Consider the following 13380-nt stretch of genomic DNA (forward strand, 5'->3'; position numbering starts at 1 on the left):
ACATGAGGATGGAGTTTGATTAATGGCCCCTGTATTGAAGGAGCCATGCAGGGAGGGGAAGGAGTGAAGGAGTGTAGCCTGCTCACCTCTGCATGGGGGTGGGGAGAGATGTGCATACTCAGGAGGGATATGGATGTGATTTACATGAGAGAGACCAGGGAAACCACCACTTAAGCCTTGGGAGGACAGCCCCTTATAGAACTGAAGGTTTACTGCCACAGTCAGCCCATTCTACATACCAGTCTTGAAACCTTTCCAGACAACTGCATAGATTAGGGCATAAACAAGAAAAAAGTTTGCACCAGCTCTAATGGTTGTCTAAATCGTTATCACTCCTGGTTAACCCTCACCCATGAGATGGGGAATGGACGAGCAGTTTGGCTGGAAGTTGGCTCAGGTATTTCCAGACTGTAATGGCAAAGAACACAAAAAAAAAAAAGGAATATTTGAATGTAGGTGCAGTAGTTACCAGTTTCTTTAATAGGTCAAAAGTTTTAGTTTGCGTCTTAGGCCAACTCAAAGACTATATCGTTGACCTTTATTAGATGCTTCTATATTGGGCAATAAGTTATGAAATGAGATAAGAATTGTACTATCCCAATGATCACATTAATGAGGATTTCCATGCTGTAGTTTGCATGTTTGCAATAATACATACCTTGTCTGCATCTGGTTGTAGCCTGTTAACTATAATGAGATGCCACATGCACTTCAGAGATTATGCATCAGTACATTTTATTTTATTCAGTTTCAGATCTTGTGACCATAGTCTGTTTAATAGCATAATCAGTCTGATGCCATGCTGTGACTTGGTAGCATCCCATGGTCAAAATGTCATCAATTATATTCACAGATTCTTTCACTCATTCAATCATTATTAGCTGCAACTCTTTGAAAGACCACTAGAGTTGATGAAATGTAATATGGTAGGCTTGGAAATCTGTATTTGTCCACTGGTGTGTTAAAGGTGCATAGCTTAAAACTAACTTGGTCTTGATTCATCTGGTTTGGTTCCTCAAATCCCTAATTAACATCCCAGTATTGAAAACAAGTTTGCATTATGCACTGTAGTAATAATTTCTTCTTCTCTCTGCAGCAGATAATGTTCCTTCAGAATATATTTATTAAGGTGTTATTGGTGTATACATATTCCAGTTTTGTATTTCTTCAGAGCAGTTATCATTCTGTTAATCCCAATTGTAAACTTAGTTTGTTGAACAATCATATTCTGTATGCTTAAGCTTTTGCTGTTCTTTTGTTTTCCTGTCAGAACTGTAGGTACACCTTGTGATGGATGTATCACTGGTATGGCTTCTGGTGACAAGCTGAACTGATACAGAATTTCTAAACACCCAGACAGATCAGAATAGCTTAGTAAACTATTAGTCTTCGTTATAGCGCATTGAATAACGGGGTGCTGCAGTTGTGAGCAGTTGAAGTGATGTTGATAGAACAGACCTTTTTTTCTAAATTCTGCTTTTCAGTCAAACCAGAGACTTTTCTGTCTGAGTGCCTTTGGACTGATTTTGTCTAACAATGTACTTACACACTAGTTGTCTTCTCAAATGTCTTAGCTACTTCTGTGAATAAGTAAATTATGATGTCTGTCTCTGGAAGTATGTGACTTAAACTGGCTGTGTTTATGTGTATGCGACTGCACAGTTCACATATCCTCACTGTACCTTTTTTATCCTGATTTTCACACTGCTAATTATAGTCCTTTCACAATGACCAAAGATTCCATTTTTGTAGCCATTTGCCATTCACATGGCTGGCATTCTCTTGCCACACCCACAGACACACATGCATTGCTATCAAGTTTACTAGCTTGCTTTAACCGAGATTGCAGATCCACACCTTAAAGCAACTGTCTGTAGACCTTATTTGTAGAAGTGCATGTCAAGTAGATGATCCACAGGCTTCAGTTTATGACAAGAATAAGACAAAAATACACAAGCACATTCACTTAACTTGCAATTTAGGGCTAAACTTCTGAACTCATACATTATATTGTACTATGCGCAGATATCAAACTTAAACACAACAGATTTAAACTAATGCAGAGTTTCTCTGGTCTAACATATTTCTCAAACAAATATTTCCAGACTTTCTATCACATTATTTTGCTTCATGATCACTGCAGCTGACTTTACGTATTCTTAGAGGTCATTTTCCACAGTATTCACAAGCACTTCAGATGTCACATTAATATCAGTGCATTTTCTGCTTTTGTGATTTTTTTCTAATAAAGCACATTTTCACCCAATGGCCCATTGCACACATTCTACAAATTTTTGCTTCTTTTCATGCATACTGCCATAATGTGTGCACTGCATACAAATTTTTACTTCTTTTCATGCATACTGCCATAATGTGTGCACTGCATACAAATTTTTACTTCTTTTCATGCATACTGCCATAATGTGTGCACTGCATACAAATATTTACTTCTTTTCATGCATACTGCCATAATGTGTGCACTGCATACAAATATTTACTTCTTTTCATGCATACTGCCATAATGTGTGCACTGCATACAAATATTTGCTGCTTGCTTATTACGTGTTTTTCTTCGATATTTTGTTCTGCTGATTTTTACTTTTATTATTGTGCCTTTAAGCAGCTATTATGTATATTGGTTTGTATGTGCTAGAGCCACTTTCTCCATTATGATTCTAAATGTTTAAGTGGTGGGCATAACTTGCTAGAAGCACGTCAAAAATTCACAAGGGCTATGAAGCACCCGAGGTGAACAGCGATATAACCCATGCATTTTACCTAACAGTGCTCCACTCCTGGATAGTGGTCTTACTGGTGCCACAATGTGGTATTGATGGAAGGGAGGCCCTAGTTTGTCCTAGCCTACTAAAAAGGTTAGTTAAACACACACACAAAAAAAAAAAGGTTACTAGTTCATTATATTTTTACATTTATTTTTTAATGGTTGCACAGTTGAGTATACGGACCAAACGTTGAACAGGGAGGGAATTATACAGGGACAATGGCAGCTCATTAGCCCATACGAGGCTGCTTCCCCCAGTAACCACTAGTCCTGATGTTTTCCCATTGATGCCACGTTAATTTGGTTAAGGAGGGTTATAATGATAAGATTAATTAATTCTGAGTTTTTAATTTTGAATAAAAATTTATTAGCTTCTGTTTTGCTACATTCAGCATTGTAACTACGAGGCAGCTAAGATTTATGTGAACCCCCACATTGGCAGTCTAAAAAATAATGCCCCCCCCCCCGTATCTACATGTGACTACAGAAATGGGATAAACTAAAGGGAGGTCCTACTCTAAAATTATAATTCTTCTACTTTCCACATTGGATAAAATCCATTGTATGCAATTCCTTTAGTAGAAGGTTTTTTTCTCAAAGCATACTTATTTCGGCCAGTTCCAGGCTTCAATCAAAAACTGCTAGATTATGAAAGATGGTGGAGCAACCACATGGACAAACTGAACCTCAGCAAGACTCTCCATTCTGTAAAAGTACACTCATCTGACCCCACACACTCTAAGGTTTTACAAAACATAAAAGAATAAGTTGATTGCCCAGAAAGGTATACAATCCCATGTTCCCTAAAGAGTATAGCTCATTAGGAGATAGGGCACCCTACCCCTTCTGCTAGCTCACAGTCTCAATACAGCTCCACAAACAAAAGATTGAAAACCATATTGTGGATTTAATAATTCTTGGGACACAATTTATCTAGTTTTTTTTTTTTTAAAAGAACCTGTCTGATCCATGTGGTCGATACATAAAAGAATGGCCTAGTTTACTGACTCCAAGGGATTCACAACATAAGGAATACCTACTTCTTTACTCTTCTGTATTTAGCCAGTTGTTTTCTTTAATTCAACATGTATTTAACATTTGAGGTTTATGTTTCTGAAAAAGGCAGATCTGACGAAGTAATTGCAAAAGTGGCAGATCCAAGTTGACCATTTTTTTCACTTAAGGAATTTAAAGAAAAATGTACTGAGAATCTACCCAGTGCTGAACCTGAAATGGGTTTTAACATCATCCTTCTAATGGACATTAATAATAAATGGCTGGACTACTGACTGTAAAATAAGAGACTATAATGTAGACCTACAGGAATAAATGTTTTATATTACATAATAAGCCAGACAGGGTCGTAACATATCTGGTTACTGAAACAACTCAACTTAGGGACTGTTTAGTTTTGTAAATGAGATGAAATTGTTAAAAATGATTTATAACTTTTCTATGGAAAGAATGGTATCCATGGTGATTACCATCCCCCAAAACACATAGGTTAACGCCCACCATGACAACATAGGAGCTTCATTAAACACAACCCTCACCCCCCACATGTTCCCATAGCTGGCCTTAGGCATAGGCCAACTAGGCGGCTGCCTAGGGCGCCGTTCTAACAGGGGCACTTTTCCAGTATTTATTTGGTGTAGGTAGACCAAGATTGAAGCACCGGTTGGTGTGGTGGGGGGCACCATGGAGCCCTTTTGCCTAGGGCACCAGTTGAGCTAAGACCGCTCCTGCATGCTCCTTATGACATTATGAGAGAAGCTTTCCTTGTACCTATCCTCAAAAGTCCTAATAAAAGCACAGAAAATATCCAAGTGTACTCAGTCAACTTTGTAGCGCCCATCTGCCAATAAACAAACTACCATTGATGAAGAAAACTGAGTACTCATTTTTCTTTCCTGCACTTCTTTTTAAAACAACATGTTTTTTTTTGTTTGTTTGTTGTTTTATATATATATATATATATATATATATATATATATATATATATAAGAAAGAAATGAAACAAGGCTAAACAGGTGAAACAGGATTCCAGACCACAGCACCCAAGACCCAACAAGACAGGCAAGGCTAATTACAAAGAGGCACCGTCTTACACAGGAGATTCTCTCCCTCGAGAACCTCCATGGCACAAGTTTCTCCAACAGCAAAGACAACTGTTTAGCTTGTACATTTTATATCAGTTAAAACTTCTTCATTGAAGCTTTTGCTACCTCATTGTTTTCAAAATAGTCACATTTTAACGCACTCATTTGAATAGCAGGAATTTACTATACCGTTAATAAAATCTCAGTTTCTATTTTAGAATCACAAGGGTAGTTATGAAATCATCATTTTTACAACATGTATTTTTTTTTTTAATTTTACCTGCCATGTGCCGTATTGTCTTCCGGCAGTACTCTTCAGCCATAGGCAATCTTTTTAACATGTCCCTTCCCCACTGCACTACTGGTTTACCTTGAATGGCAAAGGAGGCAAATAATGCTGTGCAGAATGATCCCAAAAATCCTGAAAAAAAGACATAGAGATATTTCTTATATAAAAGTACTAATTATTTACTTTCCCTCAGCTTGTCAAGTGTTAAAGTCAATAGAGGTATCGCAGTCTCCATTTTACAATACTAAAAGTACATCAGAAGAGCCAAGTATGACAAGTAAAATAACATCATTAAAAAATGTAAACATGTTATTTGTAAAATACATCAAAGTATAAAAATAAGTTATGAATAACAGTTGTCTGTTTAAAGAGAGTCCAGACTCTTGGAAGAGATCAGGGAACTGGAAGGTGGGGCTGGGTAATAGCTATGCACAGTGGTCACATCATGAGTGTTTCCAGTCCGTTAACAGCAAAAGGGATAGGGTACTCTATACAAATAACTTTTCTTGCCACTGAAGCGACAAAACAGCAGGGAGGGATTCAGTCACATGCAGGCCTATAGCAACATCCTAAGGGACAGAAGCCTTTCCAGAAATAATGTCATTCAACAATCTAGGTCTTTATTGGTCAGATTAGCTTACAGTAGAAAAACATCCCATCCTTACAAAGTCAAAACACAACATACAACAGTGAGATAAATAGTAAGGATACTTAATATAGAAAAGTGATATAAAGATCAACCTAATATGTAAAAGTTTAATGGCGGTATGTTGAGTGAATGCTATTAAGTGATGATCTTAATAAACTGTGTACTGGGTGATGATAAAAAAGAAGCCTTGAACACAGACTGAATGCATTTGTTGTGTTGTTTTTTCATGTAGTCAAAAGAGAGTGAAGAAGGACAGAGAGAGTGAAAAGTAATTTGTAAAGGACAGAGAAATTAGGTGCTTAGAAGTTTCTTCCTCATCCACTTCTGCATACATTTTATCATTTCTTCTAAATCTCTTTATAATGTAAAGATCACGCTCCTTGTGTTGCTCTTCTCTTGACAACAGCATTTTGTCTATATCCTTGCTATGATGAAGTCTCCAGAACTACACATAGCAATCTATGCAGGGTCTTAACAACTGCTTATAAAAAGTAGATCATTTCTTTTTTTCTGTTAATGTGACCTCTACATCTACATCTCAGCATTGCACTGGTCTTACTTGCTGTAATGTCAAAAATTTTGTTTAACTTTTGATGTCTCAGATTCCCACGCTATTTTTGTCTTTTGTTGCTACCACATCTGTTGCAGATGTGTTCTCTTTTCCTGTGTTCCCAGATATCAAGTCTTTCATATTTTAAACATAATTTAAGCTGCCATGTTTAGACTATTTCACTAGTCTTTCTAAAATCCAATGTAACAATGTCTTGTATATTAGCCCTACTGCATAGCATTATGTTATCAGCATAAAGCGTACTTTTTCTTCCAGATCTTGTACAGTGTTACTTTTATAGACAGTAAAAATAAATGAACCCATTACTGACACAGGAAACATTTTGTTTGTGACAGTCATTTCATTTTAGTGGATCCATTTTACTTTTACCATTTGTGTCTATTTTAATCCAGTACTTCATTCATGGTATCTCTCCCCCCTTTGGTCTTTTCCATGTCTATCTGTGCATATTTAGGAAACATCTCACTATTATACCCAACTTGCTTGTCTTTTGTATTTTATTTATTTTATTTATTTCCATCATTGATACCCTCTCCTGCTTATTTAAAAAATAAGGTTTTAAAATTAAAAAAAAAACATAATATTGCATTATATGGGTCTGCTACTGGTCATTTCATGTAAATAGCGCAGGTTTAATCTGCTTGCTTCTATTTGTTTGACAGGGAAAGTATCCAACCTCAGAGCAGCTCAATCATATTACATTCATACATACACCTACCCAGTACCTGAATCCTAACCCTTAAGTACACATTCATTCCATAATTACAAACCTTACTCAATAACCCTTAAACTCCAGATTGTTCTCTATTCCTAATCCCAAACCCTAATTTCTAAACCTAAAACTCACAGTTGATTTCTAAACTTAAATCGTAAACCTCATTTCCTAAACGTAATACTCTCATTTGTTCTCTAAGCTTAATCCCAAACCATGCTGCCTAAACCTAGAACTCCCGGTCATTCCATAACCTTAATTCCAAACTGTACTCTTCTCTAAAGCTTATACCAACCCCCCTTCCTAATCCTAAATCATCCAATCATTCCCGATCCCCAATCACAAATCCCATTCCCTGACCATAATCAGAAAACTCTCAGTCACTCCCTAAACCAATTCCAATGACAATCCCTAACCCACACCCTAAATCTCCCAGTCCTCCCTAATGTAAACCGTCAGATTCCTACTCACTCCCACTCATTCCTCCCTGACCATACTGCTTAAATTGCCCAAGTTCAAATATGACTCGATCATTAGCCCACACATCGAAAAACATGGCTAGGACATGGCTGGGAATATATCATGCTTGAGCAGTTGGGAAGCATACAGTTAAAGCAGACCATATTATGTGGATGTTTAGAAGTAAATGATATAATAATGAACAGTCATCAATAAATTCATGACTAATGTGAACTATACTAAAACTTAAAGAAGCAATAAAATAGGAAAACAACATAAGCATGACTTATACAGCAAAATCAGTAAGTTTTATTAATTAACTCCTCATTAAACATTCTATTTATTATTTATTACAATTAATCTGTTGTTGATAGCCTTTCTTATCCAGCCATCTGTAACCCCTTTTCCCCATTTTGCACATGGGGTCAGGATGTCACTTTCAACAGTGACAATCATCTTGAGCCAAAGTTTACACTATATTTGTATATTAATATTGCTAATTTTAGCCGTAATTTCAAATTTATGAAAATGCTATTTAATGTTTTTCTTAGAGTATTAATTTTATTATCTTAAACCACAAAAATAAAGTAACTATATGAATTCAGAAAAACAACAAAACAAATGGTATATATTTTTTTCTGGTTTCTTGTTACATTTACAAACACCAATGTGTATTTAGAACAATATTAATATATCTAGGAATGGTTGGATTGAATAAAACTAAATACTTAAAGTAAATGCATTAAAGTACACAGATTAAGAAAAACATTGAACTTCCATTCAGATTTTTTTTAATAATATACAATCATTAAATAAACGTTACTAATCTACTTTATTGTTCATTTTGCATCTTTGCATCTCCAACTTTTAAAAAAAAATCCTGTATTCAATATAGAGTTAAAATGTATGCTGAATAAATGTCCAAATGAGTGGTTCATGCTAGAAATGTAAAAGGTTAATGATTCATTTTCATTAGACAGACACATAAATAAAGTCTGATTCTTGTAATTCAGTAGCTTTCTTTTATCAATAATCTATATTTAATCTGAATTTTGCATGAATTAGATAAGTGATGTTTGGATTCAGAATTGTTCATGTTCTTGTATGTTTTTATGCAAAGAAATAAAAACATAACAGAGACAGAAACATGGAGAGTATTTAATACCTGTACTTAAATTTGGGATACTGAATTAGAAGTCTTTTCCTCGGTGAGCTCATTAACTATTAGTGTCACTGTCCTGTTGTTCAACAAATGTTTAACATAGATTACTATCTTGAAGCCACTGCAAAGTTGTTTAACATGTCTTATTATAGCAATAACCCACGCCTGGGTGTGGGTAATGCTAAATTTACCCACGGTTGGCGTGGTTTGGTCCCGAGGGCGAAGCCCGAGGGACCAAACAAAGCCAACCGTGGGTAAATTTAGCATTACCCACACCCAGAAGTGGGTTATTGCTATTATACCATGACATTATTTAAGAAAAGAAACTGTTACGTTTCTTAAATAATGGCATAGTATAATGCCTGTTTACTGCCCTTCCGCAGATGTCTGGCAACCGGACCTTTTTCCATTAGTATATCTCGATTTACAACGGGCACGCTGGCCAATCAGCGTGCACGTTTTGGGGGGGTCATGGTATAATAGTCATTTATGTGATGTTGTGCCCAGTCGCTTCATTAAAGATAGACAGGGCATATTACCAGCTCTTCTGCCATCTACAACTGTCACCCAATGAAAAAAGAAAACTATGGTAGATATATTTGAATCTTTCCACTGCAGATTCTTGTTACCATTTAGACTATTTTGTAAAACATCTAGGATTAAATATTTATATTAAAATGTGTTCTGAGGAGTTATACCTATAATGCATATTCCACCAATTAACTGTTCAAGAGGCCTTCTTTGCTCTGACCTTCAATGCAGTTATAAGAAAATTAAAAATTTCATAATGATAAGGTATTGATGTAAAGAGCCATAATCTTTGTACAGCCATGAGTGGCTACAACACTTCACAAATTATGAAAACAATTTCTTGCATCTAAGATGGAGACAGCAATGATATAGTTTCAAGGTAAGTATTGGTGTGTGTGTGTGTGTGTGTGTGTGTGTGTGTGTGTGTGTGTGTGTGTGTGTGTGTGTGTGTGCGTGTGTGTGTGTATATACGTGCATGCACGTGTATATGTGTGTGTGCGTGCGTGTATGGAGGGAGTGTTTTCTCAAAAATGAGCAAAATGCTGCTTCTAGGAAATATTACAAAAAAAGTGCAACAGAGCTGAAAAGTAGCTAACATCAAGGAAAATCAATATTCTAATTATATAACTTTTTACAAGATCTCAGAAATGTAGTAATCTAAGGACATTGTCCTTTACCCCCAAACTCGTGCATTCTTGGAATTAGCATATTTACAGATGCTTTTTTTATTAAATTGTAGAAGTTGGCATTGTCTGCTGCTAAGTTTTTTTCTGTTTTTGTTTTTTTTTTTTTGTGGTTTGCCAATGTGATGTAACTCGATGCACAGAATTACTATGAATCTAGAAAGTTCATCATAATTTTGACAACAAAATGATAAGTTGATCCCTTTTCAGCTTTCTCTGAAAAATGCAAACCTATGAACTAACACCATACCTTCCTGCTTATTTTTCTGTGGCTGTGTCCCCTTAGTAGGATTCTATTACTCAAGTAATATGCAGAGAGGACAGAAAGAAAGATTAGGGGCAAATGGATTGGTACACTGAATAAAGGATTGTGTTCAGGATGTGAAGTCCCAAGCCTACTGGAAAGAAAAGTTAAGACTTGGGGGAGCAAAGGGAGATGTTCAGTGGTAAAGGAGAAGAAAAAAAACAAGAGGAAGAGAGACTAGAAGAAAAAGCTAATTGTGTAGACAAGGTTGGTAGAAGTCAATGATGGAGAATGGAAGGGAACAGGCAGAGAAAATGGAGCTGGAGGTGAAACTAATGTACAAAGCATCAGAAAGAAAGAGAAATGATCAAAGCAGGTTCCAGCAATGACTGAGGGAAGCAGAACTGCAGATAGAAGCCTGCCAGGTCATAGGAATCAAAATAATCATTAATGGAGACTGGTGGAAACATGAAAAAAGAACCAGCAGGATGAATTGTGAAAGAAGTAAATGAGGTGATGAAAATGATGAATATTGCGACAAAGAAAAGATAGGACAGAGAATAGAAAAAGGGAAACAATAAAGAAGAATGTCACAAAGGTGATAGCAAAAAGCAGTCTGCACGACATAAAATTGCCGAACACTGTTGTTCTTTGTATTATACAGGGATTTAGATTTATTTGGACCAGTGCCTCTACAACTCATTGATATGGTCATAGCTTGGCCTTAATATTCCAGCTTGGATGGTAGCCTCTGTCATAATGGTAGAACTGGTTTCTTAGTCTGTCCATTATCTAGTTTGCTTTGTACAAACAGCCTTCTTTAGTATGTTCTGATCTTGACGAGGCAAACCTCAGGAACAGTAAAATATCTTCTGGACATGTACTTCTTTTCACCTGGCATTTCCTAGTAGAGATCATTTCTGCTGGTTCACAGCATGTTTATCATGATATATAATAGGACTCTGATGATGGTAATGAGTCTCTTCATCTGTATTCATGTATGACCTTCTCAATGACAAAGGAAGAACCATGGTTTGACCTTGAGCATACTCTGAAACGAGAAGGGCAAAGCCAGAGGCTAGATGGAGGCAATGTGACCTTTGTTGTCAGAGCCTTGTACTGAATGAGCAATTTGCTCATTACCAGCCCAAAATCCCATACAAGAAGGCAGCTTTTATTAAGGAAATTCTCCATTACAGCAAATCTTCTGTTCATACATTTTTGATTGGTTAATAGACTATACAATCCAGCCTGTCTTTCATTTTGGAGGGCTTTATCATCTGAATAATAACACTGCAATCAGAAGAAGTATTTCTATGACAAAAACACTTACTGTGGGATAATGAAGTTTTCTTGTTTTCATTTCTATCCCTTTTTTGTCATAATAAATTCATTGTTAGTTCATTTGTACATGTATTTATTTGTGTTGTTAACCAGGTAAGTGATCAGGTCCAAAGGTCATTTTCAGCAACAAACTGGGTCATCCGACATAGATAATACAGAATGCAGCCTTTGTATAAAATACATCAGTGATAAAATACACAATGATAACATGCTTTAGTGGATGATAGTGTCAGAAAAGTTAAACAAAACAGTGATGGGCATCAGAAGCATATATAACATTTTATAGAAAAAATGTAAGATAAAGTATACAATGATGGAGGATACATGTAGAATTTAATTATAAATAAAACTAAAATTTAAACCTTATCAGAAATATAGTAGTTTCTAGACAATGTATACAATATATGCAATAGTACTTATGTTTTTTTTCTGAGATTAGATTAGTATGCATAAATGATGATAGTTATCAGCGTTATATACTGTGCTCAGAGGTTGTATGAATAATTAACTGGCATCTCTGTGGCAATTGCACTTGTCTTTGAGATGAGTTTTTAGATGTTTATACAAGTTGTGCAATTTATCCATTTTTTTTAGTTTTTTCCATGGAAATTATTCTAAGATGCTAGGGACTATCTTACAGAAGGATTTCTCTGAGGTAAACAATATATATGGAGGTTGTTGAAGAGCAATGCCCTCGTGATTTCTAAGTTCTTTAAAAAGAGAGATTTTTTTTAGTGAGTGCAGCAATTTTCATTTAACAGCTCATAAGTAAATGTGTTGATGAGAAAAATACTCCTTGCTCCCATGAGGATCCAATTTACTTTTAGTGACTGAGTTGTGTGATTTGTGAAGAAGCCATGTGTCATGACTGGAGTGTCACATGCAACAGCCCCCCCCCTTCACATATTCTATGTACCTATTTTTCTCTGTTTTTATATTAGATTAAAGTTTCCTTTTGAGTTCTATGAGCTGAGCTATCTGTATATGCATCTGCTGAATAGGACTTTAGGTAGTTTGTGTCGGTTTTATAAAATGAGTTTCTAATGAATGTCCATGTATGGTAATTGTGAAGTAAATTTTAATAGTGTTTTAGTGTATGTCAGTTCACTTTCTGATGCACTTTAATAGTACAGTGAGAGTCCTATTAATTTTTGTCAGTTAATCATGAAAAGACTGTCTACCGGTCTCCACTGCTCTGTGCAAAAAATGCCAAAACATTAGTTTTAAGGGGGGAAAGTACATGAAAAGAGAAACATTCTTTAGTGGAACACAATAAACTGCAGTTCTTTACTATGTATATTTTGTAGGTTCTTCTTGGCCCCTTGCCTGACACCCATCAAGCTTTCCCCTACTGGACTTGAGTCCATTTGTTCCCTTGAGGTGAGTGTCAGGCAAAACCAAGGGGTTGAGAGCCATTCAAGGAGGTCATCATTTAGGTAGCCATGAAGGTTGCTTATTTTCTCACCAGCAACACAGCTATGAGGATACTTGCTCCATCCCTACCCTCGGGTTGGCAGAAGTATGATGTGCATCACTAAAAAGGCCCACAATGCCTTTTTCATATGCGTGCATGGTTCCATACTCATACCATAAAGGTTACCATCAAGTGGTGTCTTGGTGAGTCAAAAGCCGATCCCAGGCCATGATTTGCATCACTATTCCTCCTCCAAGGAGTTATCCTATCCCAGGCCATGATTTGCATCACTATTCCTCCTCCAAGGAGTTATCCTATCCCAGGCCATGATTTGCATCACTATTCCTCCTCCAAGGAGTTATCCTATCCCAGGCCATGATTTGCATCACTATTCCTCCTCCAAGGAGTTATCCTATCCCAGGCCATGATTTGCATCACTAT

General features: G+C 36.3%; 1 protein-coding gene across 2 annotated transcripts in view; it reads right to left on the minus strand.

The window, feature by feature from the left end:
- ADPRHL1 (ADP-ribosylhydrolase like 1) overlaps nt 1–13380 on the minus strand; it is a 460723-nt gene that overhangs the window by 225761 nt on the left and 221582 nt on the right. For both annotated transcript variants that reach the window (XM_044071213.1, XM_044071214.1), the window contains exon 4: nt 5162–5302. In XM_044071213.1, coding sequence (XP_043927148.1) covers nt 5162–5302 — 141 coding nt within the window. The remainder of the gene's footprint in view (nt 1–5161; nt 5303–13380) is intronic.

This window comes from Protopterus annectens, chromosome 5.part0, assembly GCF_019279795.1.
Source record: "Protopterus annectens isolate FY-2018-M chromosome 5.part0, PAN1.0, whole genome shotgun sequence".
Taxonomy (NCBI): Eukaryota; Metazoa; Chordata; order Ceratodontiformes; family Protopteridae; genus Protopterus; species Protopterus annectens.